Below are 23,904 nucleotides of genomic sequence, written 5' to 3'. Positions count from 1 at the left end.
TCTCTCTTTCTCTCTCTTTCTCTCTCTCTCATTCATGTCTCTTATTCTCCCTTCTTTTCAATCTTTCATCCTCATTCACAGGCACAGAAAACCCATCCCAGTCTGAGAAACCCATCCCAGTCTGTATTTGGTATTTGGCGAGAGGTGTGTGTAGCCCTATTCTCGATATTTGGTCTAACCTCTGAGGTTGGCCCAGACAAACAAAATTGTATGGCATGGCTTTTTGCTGAAACAGATATGCTAATTCAGGAAATGAAATGGAGAAAGCTACAACCTGTCTCATCACCTGATTCCATGTCTCTGCAATAACTAAGGTAATCTTTGTCTTCCAACTTTTTTGATTCTTTATGCAAATATCAGCCCCAACTTCTGTGTCGATCACAGACAACACGCCTCACACTGACTTTCCATACCTTGGGCTAAGACTTCCTCTAATACAAAATGTTCTGAATTTGGCCTCCTACGTGTGCCAACATTTCAATCTGTAGCAAAGGCAAGTCTGATCAAGAGAGGATTATCGTTCCAATTTGACTCAAATTGCCCTACATTGCGTGGTTCTGAATTATTGGAGACCGATATCATGGTGATGTATAGTTAAAAGTCAGTCTCTTTTTACTGTTGGCAAATACATTGTCTGCTTGACTGCATGTGAAAAGAAATAGCTAAATTTACACATAAATAAAGCTTGCTAAGTAAAGTACGGTTTTGTGTGGCTAACAATGTAAACAATAGGAAACCAAAACTGTTTTACAGGAAGATGCACAAGAAGTTGGACCGCTAAGTGGTTTTCACTGGCAAAAATTGTATGTGGGGTGACACATAAACACCAAGAACTGTGTCGCCTGCATCAATGTGTTTAAACAAGTTCCATAATAACCTGCTCTCCTAACCATGGTATATGATATACATGAGTTATATTGAGGATGTTGTTCCACACTGTGCAACTCTACACACCAAACAATGTATTTTGTTTGAGAAACATCCATTCAGTATTTGTACATGACTAGGTGTCCACTAGGTTGGATAGAAGGCCAGTTTTTCTGGACGTTGTACTTACTGGTGTTTGTGGATGACTGCGTTGAAGAGCTTGCCGTCTCTCCAGCTAGTGGTGAAGTTATCACAGCGGAGGCCTGAATAGCCCTCGACCATGCGCTGTGACCAGAGAAGAAGCTTCTCCTTGGCCGACATGTCATCCGACTGGCCATTGACCTGGATGTCTGAAATCTATGGAGACCACAGAACGTCAAAAAGCAGATTAGAGCCATTTGCCCCAATGTGTTAGAGAATGAAGGAAATGGATTTTATTTTTTGATAATTCAGCATCTGATTCGAGTCGTTACATAGGCAAGCTATTGGTTGCTCAGCAGCACAGTATGCTGCTGAGCAAAGGAAAGTTCCAGAATAAACCATCCACCTCCCAACTCCAAAACCTGTGATCACTTCAACCAGAAAGACCAACACCACAAATGGGAAAAAAAGCCAAATGACACAGTGCATTAGTGAGAGGGAAAAATCTGACCACATGTGACGGACACTGGAACCTCCAGGGGAAACTACTGTTTGGACTTTGAGGGCAAAAACACATCACAGCCATAACGGCTAAATGGGGAAAGAATGAGTAACGGCTTTAAGACTCTCTTCCTCAGCACTCTTGCCTCTTGCTGCTTTTTCAGTTACTTACTAAGGACTGGGGCTTGGTGACCAAAACTTGCCTTAAGAAATGGAGCTTGGTGACCAAAAACGAACAGTGATACTGTTTAATTAGATACAGTCCACATGGAAAGACAGTGATCCAATATTAAATGGTGGATTCTGTGTACAGAGACACACACCAATTCTTCCTGGCCTTCAGAGGGACAGACGATAGCCGTCCCATTAGGTCATAAGACACAACGTGAGAGCAATCTGGCCTCGTCTGGGAACAGGCCCGTGCTTATTTCTCGTCCAGTCCCAGGGCTGCATTTGGATTTGGGTGGGCGATGGCAGGGGTGAGTCAGCAGCGAATCTGGGGCTTCCCTTGTGGTTTGTCCCTGATCTGGGGTCAGCTTCTGTCCAGAGAGGATGATGTCTCATTCCTGGACGGTCCCCAGACACGATGCCGCGCCCTAATCACACCCTCACTTCTCCCAGGAGGGGCAGGCGCCTGTGACTCACCCCAGGCAAGCTGTTTTTGTCCACAGAAATCAGATACGGCTTAAATGTTCCACAGACTTCTGGGAAAGGTGTGCCTTATCACAAAAAACTCTACTTTGCCACTGGCCAACAACAAAAATACCTCTATTTGTTGGGTCAGGCATGAGTGATGACTAGCTTTGTCGGTCAGTGGTTAACACCCGCTGCATGGCCTCATGACATTCATGAGAATATTAAACTTCGAGAACCCAGAGTTAAAAAGGCCAGAGAAAGAAAAAAGGTGGGGAGGGAAACAATACCACAACCCGTATCTCCCACAAACCATTTGGCTTTGCATAGCCATGTTGAACCCATCAAGTTTTTCTCCATCACTACAAAGCATAGCAATCTGACTGCACCTTTTTTGAGCTTTTTTTCCCATTGAGTCAATAATTGTTCTGATAGTCAACTGCATGATGTCAAGTCAAACGCATGATGGAGAAATACTTGATGATTTGACATGGTCATATCTGATTGGTTGTATTTGTTTGAATAAAGATTCTTATCCCATATACCATGAATGTGCATGCACAGGTGAATCTATGAGTGTTAAATATTGCATATAACACTTGATGGTGTTAACTGATTGGTCACTTGATAGGTTGTTCTTCCCGATCACAGGGAAAGAGAGGCGAGGAGGTAAATGGAATGGGAACTTAACACTGACAGAACATGAGACCTGGAAGTGGAGGATGATGGTCCAGATAAGCCCCAGGGTGAGCTTAGGGTTTCCATCCGCAATGTCATCATTCCTGATGTTCACCAGCTTGACCTAGGATTCGACATGGTGAAAGGAGAAACATCAAAAACCTGTTCAGCAACGTCTTTGACAAATTGTCGACATAGGCTAACAATGATTTTCTGCCAGGCTATGAGCCGTCTCAAACCACACACACACACACACAAAACACAAGACCATGATGCATTACCTGCCGGTGCCTCAGGAAGTCCAGTGCTATCTGTACATTCTGCAGCTTGTGGAATCGCATGCGGCCTTTCTCTCGGGGCTGCACGGGACATGGGAGTGGAGAGGGGGGGGGGGGGGGGGGGGGAGAGAACACGTTAGCTGATCTGGGGGCAACTGGGCCGAGTCCCGGTGGTGTGTACCAGGCAACTCTTCAGAGGATCCTTTGGTACATGAAAATGGAGGGCCTGCCTACACAGGGCAGATCCTGCACAGGCAGGAGAAAAAGAAGCATGGAGCACGAGCTAAAATGGAGGAGGGACCTGTGAAATCTAGTGACGTGTGAACGTGATTGGAGCCGAATAAATAAACATCCTTGAGAACTTTTGTGCAACTGTAGAAACACCTGACAAAAGACCAAGGTAAAATGTACAAAAAGGACAATGCAGCACATCAAAAGACATCTTAGAGATCGAGTCAGTGGGAAATATTCAAGCTTGCCCATTAGTGAAGATAAAGGAGCTACTATCTTTAAACCCCAAATCAATCCTCCAGGGTAGAATACTTGAGTGATTATCTATTTTGTTAACTTCAAGGCTTAGGTAAATCCATGGCATCCATGGATTACACAAACTGAACCACATAAACCTTAAGGTCAGAAAGCCAAATAATAATTGTGAGCAATACAAGATTAACCGATAATTCATGCGACGAATAAGACAAATACCACATTGGGTTAGTAGCAAAGTGAAACAGCAAGAGCTTGACTTGTCTCCACTGACTCTTTAACTTTCAGTGAGAAGATTTAAGATTCAGATAGAAACTAAGGTTATTTAACTTCCCTTCCTGGTGCAAAAAAATCGTACAAAATAAAATCTTAACTTTCATCGCCAAAACAGCTAAAAAACCCCTTTCTCTTTAATAGTATAGCCAAAACAAATTAAACAGCCCTCTTCATTTGTTATTCTGTGGTACTTATAATTCAAAGGCAGCAAAATGTGGTTAATACACATCGGAACCTCCACCCAACTTGCAATAAAAAAAAGCATACACACACACACACATATGAAAACAAAAAGAAAATGAAGCCGATGAAAGGACAGCCGACAGGGAAGCCAACAGAAAGAGCGGCCATGCACAGGCCAGCCACCAGGGGAGTGACCCATGCCAACATGAAGGAAGGAGCCCAAGTTACAAACCCACTCACCAACCGCAAGTTCCTCACAACGTCTCTCTCCCTCGCCTAGCCCCAGCAAGAGCAGTGCAAAGAGAGGAGGCATAGGCCAAAAGGGCATAGGTCAGCACACAGTGGGAGAAAGAGGGAAGAAGAGAAGAGGAGAGGGAAGGCAAGAAAGAGAAGGAAGGATGGAGAGGAGGGCAGAGAAAGAAAATAAAGAGTCAAACAGGTGCACACAGTTCACAAGAGAGAGAGAGAGAGAGAGAGAGAGAGAGAGAGAGAGAGAGAGAGAGAGAGAGAGAGAGAGAGAGAGAGAGAGAAGCCATCGTGAGGTTAATGTGTGTTACAGCGATGGCGGCTTCTCGGAAGGATGAGCTGAGTCACATGGCATGAAGCTAGCAAGAGCGCAAGGCTGTGAGACATGTTTAGACCCAGTGCTGTACAATTGTTTTGTTATTCTAGCTGGTTAAGCAGAGCAAGACAACAACAAAAAATTTAGTCAAGGTAGTAGTCACAACACATTCTTCAGCAGGCCTAAAAGATAACTTCTAATGGCAAAATGCCTGTAGAGAGATGGTAGAATCAGTTGGAAGCTTCCAAACATGATTTCATCTCTGGACATCTGGTTGGAAAAGATTAAAAAGCTTACAGGTGGTTCAAATCAGGACTGGCTCATATTAAAAACCCACCTTGAATGCTAACAATGCCAAAACAAAGCCAAAAATGAGCCTTACTTTGGGGTTGGAATGTGGTTTGATGATATTGAACACAAGTAAAAGACTAACAAAAGACTGACTAACCAAAGAAAAATTTGTTACTGAGTATATTAGTATTTTAAATCTGTATATGCATACTTTCATGTAAGATTCTGCTTGGACTTCAGGAATGATTACTGTTAAAGCAGATGGGTTAGAGTTGAGACTGAGATCTGAGTTGGGTTTTTTCACATCAGAAGCCAAGCCTGTCAAAACGTAGATGAGCAGTTGGTTTTAACTCACCAGTGTCTCCCCTGATAGGACCTCCAGCAGGGAGATCAGGTTGTGTCCATCTCTGAGATCTTCATAAAGATCACTCACGTGACGCTGGGCCTGTAGAGCATAGAGGAGGCAAAGGTCACACAATGGTCCATGTATAATCACCATGGGCATTCATCTCACAACGTCTGTGAATGCATAATGCTTTTTTTTATCATCCTGTATCACCCTATATCATTTTTCAAGATTCTCTGAACCTATACAAAAAAGTAAATAATGTAATTACAGTCATATATATATATATATATTTTTTTTTTGTTCTGCCCTATGAAGCTCTTTAGCTATGTGGGTGCAGAGCAGGGGGCAGGAATGCATGCCTGCAAGCACCAAACCACCTGTCAAATCAGCAGCTGCCTACGCCAACACATGATGGATTAGTCATAGGTGAACTATAAAATCCACTTTGGTGCTTCGTTGTGCTTTTTTGTTGCCATTACCAGAGCGGTAGAGAAAACAAAGTGGCGACACTCCCATAAGAGACCGTGGGAAAAGATGACAGCACTTTTTCATGACAGTTTCTGGGTTATGGAAACATTTTTGGAACTAAAAACTGCTAATCACTTGGTCAGTAGCCAATGAGTGACTAGATTACGCATCCAGAAATACACCCACTCTCCGATACAGCTATTCAGCAAAGGGTTTTTTGGAACTGTTGACCGTGTGGCGGTGACATCGAAGAGTGTCGCAACTCTCTCTTTCTATGGCTCTGGCAATTACTATGTGTGTGCTATTCATGTGCCAAGCTTGAATATAATGAGTAAAAGTCAATTGAAACAATTAAGTGTAACACACAAGAGCATTTAAAGTTAGTACCGTGACATTAACCGTGCAACATTAACCAAAATAAATGTCAAAAAACAAAATGATATGGTATGAGGAGAGGTAGAAATTAGGAAATGCAAGACCAAAGGTTTCATATGCAAGAATTTCTACATTTTTTACATGATTAGAGCTAAATAGCATTTATATGTAAAACGTTTAAATTAATCCCATTCTGAAAATGGATGCATATGAAAGCTCTTTAAGAGGAAGGAGTGTCTGTAGGCAAAGGATCCACGTGCAGTGGGGGAACACTGGCTGTGACAGACACTTGGTTGGACCATTACCTACCTCAGCTTTCCAATGCTGGATGAACAGATGAATAATGGAGAAGAGAAACAAATGGAGAGAATGTAGAAAAGGAGAGAATGGGGCAAATGCACAAGAGATGATGTGTTAGTGAATTAAAGTTATTAGGTGGAAATGGAAGATGAGAGATAGATTATTTTAGGCACCAAGATCAGAAGGATTAGTCTCAGAATTATTGTACTTAAGAGAAAATGAAGGACATTTATTTTGTTTCTTCCATCCCTTTGGATTTAAAAAATATATATATTTTCATAAGTTACTGCTGACTGATTAAACTACTTATTAAAATAAACTGAAATGACAAGCACAAAAATGAACATTTGTAATCAAGCAATCAAGAATGACTAAACAAAAATAAAGAAATAAGAAATAGAGCAGAACCAGCAATATACCGATAAACATTCAAAAGTAAACCAATTGGAATTTCAGAATGACATGTTGAAAATAAAAATATTAGCAATAGTAAAAAACATTGTGCAAATGTTCATGTTACCAGAACATTGCATGTATGGAACAGTTTTGATGTAGACTTTAAAAAGGTAGGGTTTGAAGGATAATACACTGAATGTCCACTAGAGTTCACTGTTGATATACGTAACCAAACCTAAGTCACTCTACCTGGAACTGCTCATGACTAACTTCAATGTACAGACACTTATACGGTAATGTGACAAGATGCTACATCGTTTAGCTTCCTATACAAATAAGGAGAAAAGGCATCAGTAATTTAAACTTTATTAATCTAATCCTCTATAGAAGAGTGAGAGAGTCCTCTCACATCCTTGTGCCTATTTGTAGTGCACTGCTCAGGTTAGAATGCACACTCCCCTTCTGCATACTGCTCCTCTATACCCATATTATTAACATGCCGTCCATCAGCAGAGTGCAATACTCTAGTGTTGAAGGGGTATGGTATGGCACATTGACTGACTCACATTCTCTCTGTTGACAGGTAGAAGCATGTTACAAATTGAGATCCCTCTGTCAAGTGAGCTGTTTAATCTCTGTCGGGGCACAGACCCGTCAAGGTTAAACCCTTACGTCCATTTAACCGATAATGAGGGTGACAGCCATTCAATACCTTTCAAGCAATGCCTTCATCTCGCATGGCTTTCATTCTCACCAAAGGACAAATTCCTTGGGATTATGTTAACCTATTTAGGTATGTGTGAAGAAGAAAAACAATACATGATGATGATACTAGATGATTTAGACATTGGTAAGCACTGTTTATGTTGTTTGTTTGTTTTGTTTAAGTACTGCATATTATGGACATTAAACACAAATTGAGCTAACAAATAAGATCGCTAAATAATTCTCCCCACAGAGCCCTAGAAGAACCGTTATTCCTCTGCACACATTGAAATGATGTGTGCAATATTGTGAAATATTCAGATGAACTATTTTGTTACCAACCTCCGCCCTAATTTTTCCTCAACTCCCTCGATATTTTAGATTTATGCTCATGCCATTTGGTATGAAAAGGGCTCCACATCCTTTTCCTGTCTCTGATATATGGTCCTCCCTTTGGAACCAGCCTACTGAAACAGCACATAACAGAAACATGCGCTTGACATCATCTAGGTGGTGGAGGTGGGGTTCTGCCTGGCAAAAACACTTCTGCTCCATTAATGCACCCCTAAAACTAACAACAGCTTCCTGAGATGCGTCGGTTAGTGTGTTAGGCTAGCTGATTTTCATTGCACTACTGGCAACAGGGCCAGACACTGGCGAAGTAATGCCACTACTGTATGGCCAAAATGAACAGAATGGTGTGGTTTGCAGATTTACTGTCCAGAACACTGATAGCTGTGTAGCCTGATGATACATGGTGCAACACAAGAGTTTAACTCTCCTTATACACTACCAGTCAAAAGTTTGGAGACACTTGGTCAACATACATGATTACAGTTCTTTCTGAATTGCCAGCAACTGAGGTGGTCATGCAGAAGAGTTCTTATTTAGTCCGGACCTCCTCTAGAAGATGCCTTAACTGTTTTAATATCATGATCATGACAAATAATTAAGATATCTTATTATTCAAACATTGCTTAGGTCTTTTGATGTGTCATCATGATGTTAAACTTCACCTTGTCAAAGTCACTTGCTCTGTGGCTTTCTAACGGGTAAAGCATTGCCTATAATTACAGCAGACTGTTGGAATGTCACCTCACAAAACAACACAGCCCCCTTTTGTCAAGAAATATATATATATATATATATATATATATATATATATATATATATATATAATGTTTATTCTCACGACGATGCGAGGGGATGTTTGGCATTTGGAGTCTCTGAAGACACCAGCTTTGTCCTTCAACGTCCTGGAGAGCACCACTGAATATGCTATGCTCAAGCAAATGTTACAGCCAACTAGACATTACTGCGGAACTCTGGCAGAGGCTGAGGGAGACCAGACAGGCAGGCAGGCAAGAAAGCAGACAGCCACCCACATCCAGGCGTCTGTGGAGCACATGTGCTACCGTTGGCCTAGTCAATGGGATCGCTGCCCGCAACACAATCGGCCGCTTTAGAAGGAGCAAAGCGAATCCAGATGTTTGTGACTCACCCCAGTGTATGTACACAGAATATGCTTGCAAAGAGAGAGCATGTTTGTCTTATTTCAAGAGTGGAGTTCCTTTGGCGTTTCAGCCATGCTTGTATAGATTGGATAATAGTCTTTTGTATTTAGAGGGATTTTTTTTTTTTACTCTTTCCGTTCCTCTGATTTAATGAATGGGGTCTATTTCTGTTCTAAGAGGAAGAAAAAAATGGCATAACAAGGAACACCCTCCTCTCAAGCTAAGGCCCATAAACTTCTGGTTAAGCCATGGGATTGTATCCAATGAAAAATGACACAGCGAGGTTATTTATACTCGTGGAGTGGCTTCAGTGGGATTCCTTTTTCTTTGCTAATGAGAAGGTCAAGAGTGAGCTGTTTGCATTTTTAACTGTCCTCTTGGTCTCCCATGTACACCCCGCCCCCTCCCCCATTGTGAGTGCACAGTGATTAATTAACTATCTAATTGCTGCTGTTACACATCAGAGAGTGAGGTCAGTGATGACTGAGGTAGATCAATTGACGTGTTGACTGCAGCCCCAGCGAACCTCTCGTGGGGTCAAGTTCTCTGTTCAGCTTCTACGTTGGTGGCTTGTTGCTATGCAGAATTCCCACGACAGGCATACTTTAAGCTGTGGTTTTGGGCAATTTCAGTAGCAGCTTTTCACCTACAGCATCCTCACCTCAGTGCAGAAGTATGGGTTTGCTGAGGTTCTAGAAGCTCAGCATCATAATATTTTGTTACCATGGATACATGTGTCCATGACTGATGTGGTACCTGCATGTTGAGGTTGAGAGCAGCAGAATAGTGCTTTTGAAATATGGTGATCCAATCGGAAGGATTTATCTCAAACCTAGACAACAGATGTTTATTTGACACAGGATGCTGAGAAACGGTCTGAGTGAAACGGTTGACTACGTCACTGAGAAACCATTAGGGTTGATAAGATTGGAGATTCACTCCAAAGCCATAAAATGTACGTAATCAATAAGACTTCCTGTGGGCTCATGGAATTTTACATGTGTGGTGTAACAAGACAGTCAAACCACCTGGCATTGATGGTGGAGGAAGAAAACAGGAAATTCAGATGATTTGTTTACCTTTATGAGGTGCTTGTTCACCCATTTTGTGAAGGTCTTTTTCTGTACTCGGTCCCGCTCATCTGGAAAGGAAACAAAAGTAAAAGGTTTTAGAAATAGTTTTGCCACAACATCAGATACTCAACAACACCTTTCTCTGGAGAAAAGTGGAAACAGGTGACCGCCTGAACTACAATATTCTGTGAAGGGTATGAGGCTTGTTTTTCGTGGGAGATTTTGGTGTGGGGGGTGGTGGTGGTGGGGGGCATTAAACACTGTCCTCAGACACAGCTGTCTCCCATTGTCTGCCTTCTCTAGGAGCGGTTGTCATGGCACAGAGGAGTCATGGTCTGGTGATGATAGTGTGTTGACTTTGCACAGACTTGCTTCTCCTCCAGTCATTATCACTTGCTAGCCCTGCAGCGAGTCATGGTTAGAGAGGGGGAGTGTCTCTGCCTCGTGAAAAAAAAAAACACTTTAGGTTGGAGGGGAAAGAGCTGAGCCAGCCAAAGCACCCTGGGCTTTCAATCCTCTACTGTGGGTTGCGCAAAGCAGTCTGCGCTTCGTTATTGAAAGATCAAATCCCAAGGAAACAAGGAGCTGTTCGCAGAACAGTGGAAGACATAGAGGTGTTACGGGTGAGGGACGTGAAGACGGGCTGTCAGCATGTCAGACTGGGATGACCTGCGATGACACACCCAGTAGCCCCAGGCAGTGGAAAAGCCACCTGGAAACAACTCACCCTAGCAAGTCCGCATCAGTCCAGCCACACACACACAGACACACACAGACATGCTCCGTGACAAAAACTCCGACAGCCGACACCTGATCTCCTGTTACCCAACCCAACCCCAACCCACAGCTAGCTCTTTCTCTGTCTGAGTCACACCACCACCTCTGACACACCTGGACATCACATCATGTGACCTACTCAGTGGCACATCTGATATCTCAGTAAACTCTCCAATCTCAATTATACAGTAGGCATAACACTAAGGCAAATGACAAGATAAGGTTATAAAAATGTGTGATGCCTGAGTCATGACTCATCTGAATGACACTACAACTTGCAGTTTGAGAATCACACACAAATATGGTAGTAAACCAAGATGTGATAAAAAGGGTTTCCTCATGAAAAATAACAATAATCACCGGCTGTTAAAACACACACTGTTGTTAAGGGAAGTATATCCTGGAAATGTGGCTGATTCAGATTTAATGAATATATGGCCACAGGCTACACTTACTGCTTGGTGCTCAGTTGCGATGGTGTTATGGTGTATCATTGCTATGGCAACCCAGTAGGAATGTTGGTGAAAGTGAACTTTGACCTCTCTGAAATCTCACTAGTTTAAGCAGCTTTTTAACTTTCATGAGCTATATGATGGCAGCAAAGGCATCAGTTGGGACATGCTAAGGGCTCCCTCAGCACAAGCCAAAGAGTGACCTTTGACCAGTGTACTCATTAAATAACACTTCTACATATTACATCAGCCACAGGTAATGTTTAAACCAAACAATTAAATCCACAACGGACTCCACCCTTTACAATTGAGTTGTGCAAACCAAGGATAAAGTGCTATATGACAAGTCACTTTTGAAGAATTTTTCTTCTGTATGTATTTAACATTTGAAATCACTGAAAGCACACACTTTCGACTGAGTTGCAGATGTCCAGCATACCCACCAGAACCAGGAGCAACACAAGCCAACAGAACTTTCCCCTGAGAAGAAGAGATATATAATTTGCTCTTGTTCCAAAGTTCTAATTTGGCCCTGCGCAAACCAAACCGTTTGGACGCGATGGCCTCAAAAGCCTTGAGGGAGTGAGAGAGAGACTTCCACTACTGGGATTTGCCATTTTTTAAAAAAAAATATGAGAGAAAGTGGCAGTACAGTAATTGCATTAACCCTCCAGACTGAAGCATCTGAGCTGCCACCCCAGTGACCACAGTGACATTAGAAAAGGCAAGTGAAAACATGAAGTACAGAATTACACAAGACACGGAGAAGACAGTTGGACCAATAAAAAGTCTTACAGCAGAATTATGAAAGTTGTTGCACAATATAGACTGTGCTCTGACAAGTTCAGCACATTATGGAAGTTAATGTACAGTGCAGTCATCTCAGAATGACAATTTCAGTTCAGTTTCAACTTCAGTTGATCACTGACTAGAAAGACTACTGCTGGGTGGCTGGTAGATCAATCAGATCAAACCTAACATTCACAGTGTGTTGAAAGTTCAGCCTACCTAAGAAGCCACCATGAGCAGCACCGATGTGATCTCCGTTACATCAAGATAGCTCACACCAAATGTCAATTTAAGAATGAACTGAAGCACTGATAATTTCAAGCAGGTATACTCAGAGACTAAATGGGAATTTCCACTAAACTGCCACTTCCACACATCCAACTAACTCAAAGAACAGACAATTCTTCTCAAAGTCATACTTAAGAGTCCATGAACCCTGGCTTCATTCATTGAATTTGCTGTGAAGCATTTTTTTTTTTTCACATTTTGGGATGCGACAGAGAGCCAGCAGCATGAGGGAGTTCATTATATCACATAATTACCAATTAGGTCATTCCTGTGGGCTACGGAGAGACAGAGGATAAACCCTGCCCTGTACTCAGAAAGAAAGAGAGAGGAAAGAAAACTTTCCAAGACAGATTCAAAGCAGCAACACAAATCCAGTAAATCCACTGAGATACTGACCAACTCCGTACTAACAAAACAGAACGCCGTGGACCAAATCAGTATCAACAAAAGTCATTAACAAACACAGATTAGGCGTTTAGTTTAGCATCACTCAGCTTAGACTCTCTCTGCCCTGTCCCATAGTACCGAGCGATTCAGTCATACCTTTCCTCTCATCCATGGCTTTGAGCATCCCTTGGTAGAAGCCGTCGTCCGAGGATGTCCTATCCCTGCCATTGTTGTTCTTGTGCTTCTGCTGACTGCTCATACTCTCGAAAACGCGTGTATTACTTTATACTACAGAGTCTGCTTTCTCTCTCTCTCTCCTGTAGGTCCTGTTAGGTTACTGTGTGAATGTCTTGTCTGTCTGAGTGTGTGGGTCTCCTTCTCTGTGTGTCAACCACAGGGCACGTTTCTGATGCTCCTTTCCCAGATGAGACTCTGTTCTGAATGAGAGAGAGAGGCGGGCGGCAACGTGGAGTGTATGGCGGTCGCGTGGGTGTGATCAGGTTCAAGTGGTTAGAGTTCGCGCTCTCTCTCTTTCTCTTTCGTTGTCCCTTTTTCTTTTTGCCTGGTTCAGATCTGCCCTCTCTCTCTCTCTCTCTCTCTCTCTCTCTCTCTCTCTCTCTCTCTCTATCTCTCTCTCTCTCTCTCTCCCTCTCTCTCTCTCTATCTCTCTCTCTCTATCTATCTCTCTCTCTATCTCTCTCTCTCTCTTTCTCTCTCTCTATCTCTCTCTCTCTCTATCTCTCTATCTCTCTCTCTCTCTCTCTCTCTCTCTCTCTCTCTCTCTTATCCGTTTTTTTCCCCTCGTCTGTGGTGCCTCTAGGCTATATGTGTGTACATGTGCTGAGCTGTGTGTTTTTGTGTGTGTTTTTGCGTAAGAGTATTTTCTGAGGGCTGCCAGCACCCCTCCCACCCCTCTTCCTCCCCCCCCCTCTCTCTCTCTCTCTCTCTCTCTCTCTCTCTCTTCCTCCCTCTCTCCATGCCTTGCCTTGCCACTATGGTGTGTCAGAGCCTGATGGAAGAGGTGGGATTAGGAAAGTGATCAAGCAAGGTGTGGCAACCCTCACACCTCTTCCGTTACCAAGCTTCTGCTAACATCTTGCCATACACACTGTCACTAACACAAACACAGGCAAAGACCACATCTAAACCACTCTAGACAGTAAACAAAAAACAAACACACATCCACTTACAAGCCTACACACTCAATCACACAGTGGTGACACGGAAAAGCACTTTGGACTCTCTCCCACACACACACACACACACACACACGCACACACACGCACACACACATGCATGCGCGTATGCACAAACAGCTCTCTATCAGAACTAGCGAAAAGAGGAAGTGAATTTGTGGATTACGAAATGTACACACCCTCACAGTTCAAATATGAATACCTCATAGGGAGAGTCATTATTGTGCTATCATAATTTGTGGCCGGTGCTTCAGAAAACAATGTCATTCAAATAAAGAGCTTATCTCAAGTAATTTCAAAACAAAGAGCCGCACAGACACACACACACTGAGGCAGACTCACAGGCAAAGACACAGAGACACAGATGCACACACACACACACACACACACACACACACACACACACACACACACGCACACACACACACTGTATTTAATAATTAACGACTCACAGCATTCCACAGTGCCACATAAGTGTTGCTCACTCTGGCAGAGGGATGGGCCGATCAGGTACCCACATGCTGCCGAGGCGTTGGCCAACCCCACAGCACTCCCACTCTCCGCACACTCACAGACACACACACTAGACTAGAGAAACAACTGGCCCTTGCAGCTCACACTATTCTACCTTACCAGTAGTATAGTGCCAACACCCTGCACATAGTACATTACCACAGCGTATGGGGCAAGAGTACTGTATGCAGGGTAGAGAGCCTTTTTGTTCAGGACAGCAATAACTGATTTTAGATAAGGCAGTTGTAGTCAGTCGTCACAGTCATGCTAAGCCTAGAATAAAAGTGTGTGAGTCATTATGAATGTTTATGTTACGATCCACTGAGTTTATGGGAAAAGGAAATGTTCTTTCAGTGTTCTTTCTTGGGGATGGCTAAAACTGGCTATAATTTCCAAAAAAACGGAAAGGCAAAAAGCATTGGTCTCTCTGAGCGCCATTTCATCCTGCTGAGTCTAAGATGGCAACTAAAGGATTTGCTTCTCATGGCACCGGATTGTTCAGAAAAGCACTATTCTGAGAGCAGGTCACAATGAAAGACAAAGCAAATATGGCACATGATGGTGAGTGGAGAGGCAGGGCTGGGTGACAGCTTGATGAGGGGGTAACATGGGTGGGCTGAGTAACAGTGGTTGTGGGTGTGTTGAAATCCCCTTCCCATTCATTTGCATAAGCCCCCATCGGAGGTGCAGATGCTGACAAAAATCAGAGCATCTAACACCCTACCTACAGCCATGCACCTAATGCCCAGCTCCCTGAGTCTGAGGAAAGCAATGCCTTACAGTCAAGCATTTTAAGATGAGGGTGCAGCTCCTGTAAATACTTGCACAGACTTGAGATGAAGAGAGTGACTAGATGTGATTAAAATGTGTGTGTGTGTGTGTGTGTGTGTGTGTGTGTGTGTGTGTGTGTGTGTGTGTGTGTGTGTGTGTGTGTGTGTGTGTGTGTTATTTGATATCGCTTGCACAGATGTGGACAGACACACCCTTAATAGTAACTTAAAGGTGCTGTATTGTATCTTGTATTTACAAGCTAAGGAATGAAGGAGTTGGCCGCGTAGACAAGGCAAGAGGGAAAGTGTGAGATCCTCCAGTGCAGTTTAGAGCGTCTATCTCCGTGGTTCACTCTGTCGAAGCTGACGGGCATGATGTGAGATCATATCAATTCCCATATCTTCAACGCCTTCACACAGAGATGAGATACAACACTCTGTTTATGGTTGTGATACAGTTGTGAGAAACATTTACTTAAGATAAAAAAAACGACATAACTTTGATAGACAGAAGTTTCTGGCATTTATGACAGAGTAGCCTATTTTAATATATCATTAACTATCATTTTGCTACGCTTGCTATAACCATAGCCATTCCAGATCACTGGTCACAATGATATAAATGCAACAAGTTCAGAGCAATGAAGTAATCTCTGAAGTCAGACTCACAAGGCACTTGTTGCATGTTTCAACATGGAATGAACAGCAAACAAACAGATGACAAGGTAGTCATTATGTTTTGTGTCAGTGCCTGGAAATGCAGATTTTGCTCTTGCTGTTTGGGCTGGTTCTCAACTAGATGCTTGTTGATATGTAACTTAATCATGTTGTTAGGGAAGCTTGCTTTAACTTCTTTTCTATGCAGCTTGCAGGTGTTTTATAGGCCACCTGATAGCCCTCACTTTATCAGAGGACCCTAAGGGCAACAACAACCTGTTGTCAGGGCATTCCCACAGCTGTAAACTTCAGAGTCATGGCCCTGTCCCTCTAAGTACTGTATACCATGCAGTGACATCATCTCAATCAGCACCCTTATGGGAGAATTCATAGCGGAGGCTTAACCATAGGCAACCCCGCTACAGCCATTCTTCCATGTCAGATAGAGTAGAACATCTTAGACCCATACTGTAGCTGCATGTGTGTGTGTGTGTGTGTGTGTGTGTATGCGTGTGTGTGTGTGTGTGCGTGTGTGTGTGTGTGTGTGCAAGTGTGAGTGTGTGTATGTGTATGCATGTGTGAGTGTGTGTGTGTGTGTTTGTATGCATGTGTGCGTGTCTGTGTCTCTGTGTGTGTGTGTGTGTGTGTGTGTGTGTGTGTGTGAGTGTGTGTGTGTGTTTGTGAGCATGTGAAAAAGACGTCCCGTTACACACATCCTCAAGCGGTCCTTATCCTGCTCACTAATCCAGTCACCTCAAAAACCAGCTGGCAGCGCAGTTAGCGCTCTGCGGGACGCACTGGTGGGAGGGGTGGTGGGGTGGGATGAAAAGCATTTTGCGCCTGAAAATCACATGCTGGGCTGGGGTAATAACTGATCAGTGCTTCTTCAGGCGTGCGTCCCCCAATGTTTTCGCTCGGTGCGTGCCTGGTGTTTTGCGTGCGTCATACGGTCGGAAAGAGAAGGGAGGGACCCAGAGGCATGCTGCAGCCCAGCACTCTCTCTGCACAACCAGGGTTTTTCTTCAAAGTTTTAGCGCTTTATCACACACAGACACAGACACAGACACACACACTCACTCACTCACTCACTCACTCACTCACTCACTCACTCACTCACTCACTCACTCACTCACACACACACACACACACAGAGACACACACTCGAACATACAGTACACACACACACACACACACACACACACACACACACACACACACACACACACACACACACACACACACACACACACACACACAGGACCATTACGCCTTCTCTCACAGGCCAGATTGATTGATTGGCCATTCTCTGATATAAGATACCACAGCTATTAGTGGATATTTCTCTACACTAAAAATAGAATATGGGAAAAGTTCATTCAAAAGCATGTACCATAAACTTGAATTATCAGATCAGGGCTTACACAAATATAGCTGTCAATAAATCAGGCCTGTATTTGATTATTCTAAATTATACTACAATCAATCCATCATACAAAGCATTAAGACTTCAAAGGGAAACACATAACTGTTTATATCATGGGCCCCCGATTTGTGTTTGTACTAAGTGTCCTAAAACTTAAAAACACGAGTGAGAGGCTTCTTCGCAGCTTGTTCAGACTGCTACTGAGTCTACTTCCAAAGAAAACAAATAGAGAGACCCGAAGAAAGGATTGACTCTGTCAGCGGGTGCTGTGATAACCGTCAAGTGTTCTGGAAGAAGGCTGGGCGCGGCCGCCCTCTTGTGCATTCCAGCTTAGGGTGTGTCACCGACCCCTCCCTTCAGCCAGGGGGAGCTACCTGCTCTCAAAATCTGGACACACACACATCATCCCTCATCCTCACTAAGCATGTGGCGGCCTGTGCTGTGTAGCGTACCCCACCCAAAGGCCCTGGAATGCTAATATAATAAGGAGACAAGATGAAGTGCATTTCAGCTGTGTGTGTGTGTGTGTGTGTGTGTGTGTGTGCAGGTGACACACCCTGTCCTCTCCTGCATGTTGAAACAGAGAAGATATTATTCCCAGCAGACAGCTAAAGTGAAGCTGGATTCTAACATATTCATTAAAAAAATATCGTCCCACAGTGAACATTGAAGACATTTGCAATCGACAGTTTTGCCTCTGACTTTTTACATTAATTATGTGGGTCATCTTAGATATTAGATATAGAACATTTACATAAAAAAAAAAAACTACAACATATCTACAACTGCAACAATAAGCAATAATTTCCATTTTGCGAAACATTCATGAAATGCTTTGATATAAATAAAAGACGTGACATTTCGGACAACCTTTAGAACCTTTCACCATCAGTCTAAATAGCCCAACCCTCGGGAGGTCCTGATAGAGCACACCTTTGGCTCTTTGTCTCAGAGCTTTGGGGGCGCCGATGGGTGGCACAGTTTCCTTTCATATCTGAAGGGGGGTTTTAAAAGTCAATGACAGACAGGGATTTGAGGATGAAGTCAAATCTTAATTTAACTTTAGGGGCTCAGTGGCAAACTGATAACCTTAGCAGATGAAATGTTGAAAGTCAAACTGTTCTCTCTCCCTACACACACACACACACACACACACACACACACACACACACACACACACACACACACACACACACACACAAACAGATACAAACACGTACACAAACACACACAAACTTTGTCCAAGCATGGAAAGCCCCCACACGTATTTGCATGCTGATAGTTTAATCTAGAACATATCAGCACATCATAAATAAACCACTCACAGGTCTCAACCTGCAGGCTTGGGGATCAGGAGGCTGGCCAAAAGAATACTACCCCCCTCTACTGGTCAGTAAACGGACATATTTTTATTCTTCTCTGAATTCCTAAGTTGCTCACAGATGAAAGTTTTTTTTTTGTTTGTTTGGAAAGGGGAGTAGAACATTTAATATATTTTTCCTGAGGTTACACCAAAAGCTCGGAATACAATATTTATGAAAACGTCTGAAATGTCACAAGGAGGTTTTCATTTCCTTGTCCTTCCCCAAACAGTTTTATAAATGCTGTAAAAGAAAAGAAAAAATCAGACTGGGGCCTGATGGCTAAATCTGATGTTGTGGAGTGTTGGCCTTGGCTTTGGGGAGAGAAAAAAGAAATATAAGAAGAACCACGGTAGCAATGTACCCAAAACACCATGTCGCCATGGCTACAGAAGCTGTATGTGCTGCCTTGCTCATGGGAGTATTTTTAGAAATCAAGCTACTGGTCTTGAATGACTGGGTGGGTATCTCCCTACAACAGAAATTCCCTCCACATCCTAGGAAAGGAGTGACACCAAATCTACTGACACACTGATAAAGTACATGAACTAATCTACTATATATAATGAGCTACAGCATAGATAATTAGATGTTTACATGACCTCAGTATTTCCAGTAATATTATGCAAACTGCTGACTTACATCTCAGACTGGTGTATGAACAACAGTTTGACTAACTAGCCACTAGATGGCGATACAATGCATAAAGCAGTGTTTACAAAGTACTTACTCTATTCCTTGTTTTGTTCAGCTTATAACCTATTGCTAGCCCTGGCAGCAAATGTAATTTGCTGCCGCTAGGGGCGCGTCTAGATTTGTCACATAAATCATTCGTAGTAAACTCCCACTTTAGTATAACTACATTCTTGAATCAATATGCAAGCATATACATCCATGCCACACCTAACCCACCCATATGACTATGTGTTGAAATCATCAGGAAGTACAAATGACTCAAGCTGAAAAGTGCAATCCTTTCCCAGTAAAACACCCCTGCCTAACTGCCTAAGCTGGTACGTCACACATACAACCATAAAATCTCACTCTGGCACTGTGTCCACATATAGTGGTTCCCTTCACAGTCTTCTAAAATATAAAATAATATGCTAGGTCTATGCATAAAAACTAAAGTTAGCTTTATAGTGGACAGCACTATAGTTCCGGGCTCTTCAACTTCCTTCTTCACTGAGTTTTGTCGACAGCTAAAACACCTACATGATGGAAAAGGCACATCTACAGATGCATTGTATGTTTAGCACTTTTCTTTACACTCTATTGCTGACTTGGTATCTGGGAACAACTGGCCAAGTCAAGTTGACGGTTCTCATAACATCTTGCCAAAGGACTACAGTAGAAAATTAGCCGGCTGGCTAACACTGGCACATTTTACAAAAATGTTAATGAATGTGTGTTGTCCTTATAAATAAATACATAAATTAAATGGCACAGTCTGAACATACCTGACTGGCCTCAACTGCATGGGAGTCATTTGAGAGTTGGTTAAAACAGAGGCCTCTCAGGGCCCCAGGATTAGACATGACGCAGCTGGAAGCAATCAAAGAAACTTCCCCTTCAAGACATGGACCCCAGTCTAGGACATTTAGCAAATGCTGTGTCGCCTCTCTGAATAACAGCATCCGACTCTTTTTTTCGCTATGTTTGCCCTTCCTGTCTATACAAATCCTAGAGTTATGATTACCTTGACTATGTTGACAGCATGGTAATTGAATCTTTGTTGGTGTGTTTAAATATTTTTGTTCATACCATGGATTGGTTTCAATATTGCATCGTTGTTGTTGTGTTTGACTATCTTTGTTTATACCATGGCTTCGTTTCTACAGTAGGTTGGTGTGTTTAAATATTTTTGTTGAGACCATGGTTTGGTTTCTACATTGTGACACCACATCATTGAGGCTGTCAATTAATTTTTGATATTTGGACAATTGGCCTAAGTAGTTTATAACTGCCTTGTTCAAATACACTTAATTTTAAGGCAGGGTAACTTATTTTTTTGATTTGTTTACATGTTTGCTTTTTTGTTTAAGTTGTACGTGCATAACTGTAAAATTGTGTTTATTGCTCTTGTAAATAGCATTAAACATTGAAAAGAGACACACATGCCATTGTTATTGCATGTGATCTTTCAGAGCACCCCCTTCTGGCCTGAACTCCGCCTCCACTACACACTGCCACTCACCTGTGCAGCACATCTTCCTGAAAAGCCATTCAGTCCTTTCCCCACGGCTAATCTCGTGTAAATAATTTTCCCGTTCATGATATGTACCGATTTTACATATTTCATAAAATGCATCGCTTGGAGATGAGGATGTTCCAGTCGCCATATTCCATGTGACTGTCGCTTTCATGGATCAGCAGGTTTAAAAGCAGGAAAACATGCTCACATGAGATAGAATGAGGAAAGAACAGAGTAACCAATTACAGATCCAAGTCCAAGTCACAGCCCATTACAGACCTTTCAGCCTTTTACACATCTAAGCCCCACCCATATCATTTAACTGTAATGCAAATATCCTCTATAACGGGGCTCCTCTCACTCACTTCAGGCTAAACCTGCTTGGCACTGTGACAGCATTCTTAAAAGGAATATTGGCTAGCATATTCAGTATAAGTATATATACTCTTTTGATCCCGTGAGGGAAATTTGGTCTCTGCATTTATCCCAATCCGTGAATTAGTGAAACACACACAGCACACAGTGTACACACAGTGAGGTGAAGCACACACTAATCCCGGCGCAGTGAGCTGCCTGCATCAACAGCGGCACTCGGGGAGCAGTGAGGGGTTAGGTGCCTTGCTCAAGGCTGCTACACGCCACGGCTGCTACACGGCTGCATCAGTTATGTTTTGCTAATTATTCTTAATTTACATGTTTGTACACTGTGTAGGCTACTTGGATTGTTGTTAAGACTTCATACGTAAAATGTTAACAGCATAAAAAACATTTAAATGTTCTACAAAAATTACTTGAAAACAGAAATATAGTGTCCGGAAGACTTGTAAACCCTGCCTTACTAACAGTTATGACAGCCTACTATGCTACGGCACTATGAAATGATCATTAAAGAGATTTATAATAGTGTACAACTGATCAAAGAATGCTCCTAGGGTCAACCTCTTTGACAGAACTGCTCTTGCCATCCGACAGCATTTTCTCCAGAGACCAGTGATAGACCCCAATGCGCCCATATTCAAAATCAGTTCCGAAACCACATTCAAAGTCCATATGCACTGCATTGGCTTTTTAATCATCTTAAACTCTTGAACTGCCGCACCATAAAAAACGTCACACAATCTTTCTTTTTGCCATTTTAGCACAGCTCCTGATAAGAGGTGTAGACGACACTAACTGTGGTACCTTTTGTTAACATCAAACGAGATGAACGGAGCATGTTATTAACCTTAGCTTGTCATTGCAACAGTGTTGCTTACTGTATGATCTACAGTAAATGCTACTCAGTTCCTATACACATCAAAGACAGTGAGAACCCACAACAGTAATTCTTCACATTTAAAGATAAAACAGCTTTGACAAAAGAGAGAGTCGCTTGTGTGCCTTTGTGAGAGTGAGTGTCTGAGAACTCTGTGATCGCTTGTTCTAAGGTAAAGTGAACTCCCTGGATTTGAGACTCGACATTTTGTATAAGGAGCAGCTGGTGTGACACTGGATCATTTTGTGCCTTTACTACACTGCACATGGAATCATCCTCGAGGTAAACAGTCGCATAATTCACAGTTTGGTCTTTACTCAACCGTTCGTGATACCAATCTGTGTGTGTACAGTATGTGTGTGTGTATGTGTGTGTGTGTGTGTTTAAGCCTCATTATTCGCGTCCCCTGCCTATAAACCCAAAGCAAATATTGACAAGAAAGAGGGACCATCCATTGAATGAATATTCAATAAGACGGACAAAAGGTCACCAGTGAAGAATAGCCAAGCGTAGAATGTGGGGACCTTTTGGGCGAGAATACAACTTCTTGTTTGCTCAAAAAGTAATAGAACTGTGCGCTATGTACAGTGCAAGAGTCTAGAATTATCTAATAAGCAACAGCACTCTTGAAGGAAGGCAATTACAACATTTAAAAGTTATTTATTGGTATTTTATACTGTATTGCATTTTTATATCATAACAAAGGAAACAAGCTAAGCTTATACAAGTGTGCCAGAGGAAACAGTCTTGTCTGTTTGTCTAAAATCATCATGGATGTCACTTGGCTAAGTGGAAAGCCCTCATCTCTGTCTTGGAATGTTGCATGCAACACTGTTTCCAACCATTCTGTTTTGGTAAATATTAATGATCGTAGCACATTGGAATATGATCCGTGCCTTGAGTCCTCCTCTAACATCACATTAAACGTTCACGTGCATGGCGCTTACTGTATGCCAATCTGCTGAGAAAGCAGATCTCAGATGGTGAACAGTCAGAAAACATGTTTTGGGGATAAATAAATACCTGATTTACATAACAAATAAAAGCAATTCCACTTTACATGTGGATTTAGACTGGACAAATTTAGTAGTGGACGTTTGGATATTGTTGCGCACAACTGTGCTGGATGGTAAGGACCCCAATGGCAGACGCCAAGAGGTAAAAATAAACTCTGAGCGGTGGGCCGGATGCGTACCCTCTCTCCCAGTGAAATACAGCCTCAGAGACACAGACTGTCCCATGATGGCCATTACGACCCCACTGTTCTCTGGCCAGCGCCAATGCCAGATCTATCTAAAACCCCAAAGGACATTAAAACTCATCCAAAACCAACACTTAGACAGTAGTAGAAGTGTTGTGTCGGAATGATTTACTCTCCCCCGAGTGGACACCAAATCTGTTCTGTGTTTGTCCTGAGTTTCTGGAACTTTCCGTTCCAAAGTTCTTTTTTTTTTCTTTTTGCTGTACCATAGTGTGTAGAATTTACAGTCACTGTGGTGAGTGAAATCTTGGTATCATGTGGACATTTTTTGTCCTTGGGAAAATAAAGGAAAGGTGAAGCTTCATAAAACTCTACATGGCTGTAAACTCAGGAGAATTTGCCAGGAGTGTGTCCAAGAAATATATGAGCAGTTCACACATTCTGATTATGTAATGGTCCATTAATGGTCCCTATTTCTTTCCTTGGGGAAAGAAGCTGACTGTATAGTCAACTCTAATGGTATAACCAGGAACATACAGAAGATAACATCCACTAATCTTTCAGC

The 23,904-nt window shown here is 42.5% G+C and overlaps 1 protein-coding gene across 23 annotated transcripts in view; it reads right to left on the bottom strand.

The window, feature by feature from the left end:
- Positions 1–23,904, bottom strand: part of LOC143119064 (plectin-like) — a 147,635-nt gene that overhangs the window by 38,012 nt on the left and 85,719 nt on the right. For 7 of the 23 annotated variants that reach the window (XM_076280297.1, XM_076280303.1, XM_076280308.1 and 4 more), the window contains exons 2-7: positions 10,083–10,144; positions 6,398–6,412; positions 5,252–5,341; positions 3,102–3,179; positions 2,840–2,944; positions 1,058–1,224 (exon numbers count right to left, since the gene is read on the bottom strand). In XM_076280297.1, coding sequence (XP_076136412.1) covers positions 1,058–1,224; positions 2,840–2,944; positions 3,102–3,179; positions 5,252–5,341; positions 6,398–6,412; positions 10,083–10,144 — 517 coding nt within the window. Of the gene's footprint in view, positions 1–1,057; positions 1,225–2,839; positions 2,945–3,101; positions 3,180–5,251; positions 5,342–6,397; positions 6,413–10,082; positions 10,145–12,925; positions 13,246–23,904 lie in introns of those variants that run through there. The other 16 variants (XM_076280299.1, XM_076280306.1, XM_076280309.1 and 13 more) reach the window with 6 other exon arrangements.

This window comes from Alosa pseudoharengus, unplaced genomic scaffold (genome assembly GCF_046254945.1).
Source record: "Alosa pseudoharengus isolate Yale_2024_CS ecotype anadromous, Long Island Sound unplaced genomic scaffold, YU_APseudo_1.1 YU_APseudo_1.1_scf_12, whole genome shotgun sequence".
NCBI lineage: Eukaryota > Metazoa > Chordata > Actinopteri > Clupeiformes > Clupeidae > Alosa > Alosa pseudoharengus.
This window is presented reverse-complemented; position numbering and strand designations above follow the sequence as displayed.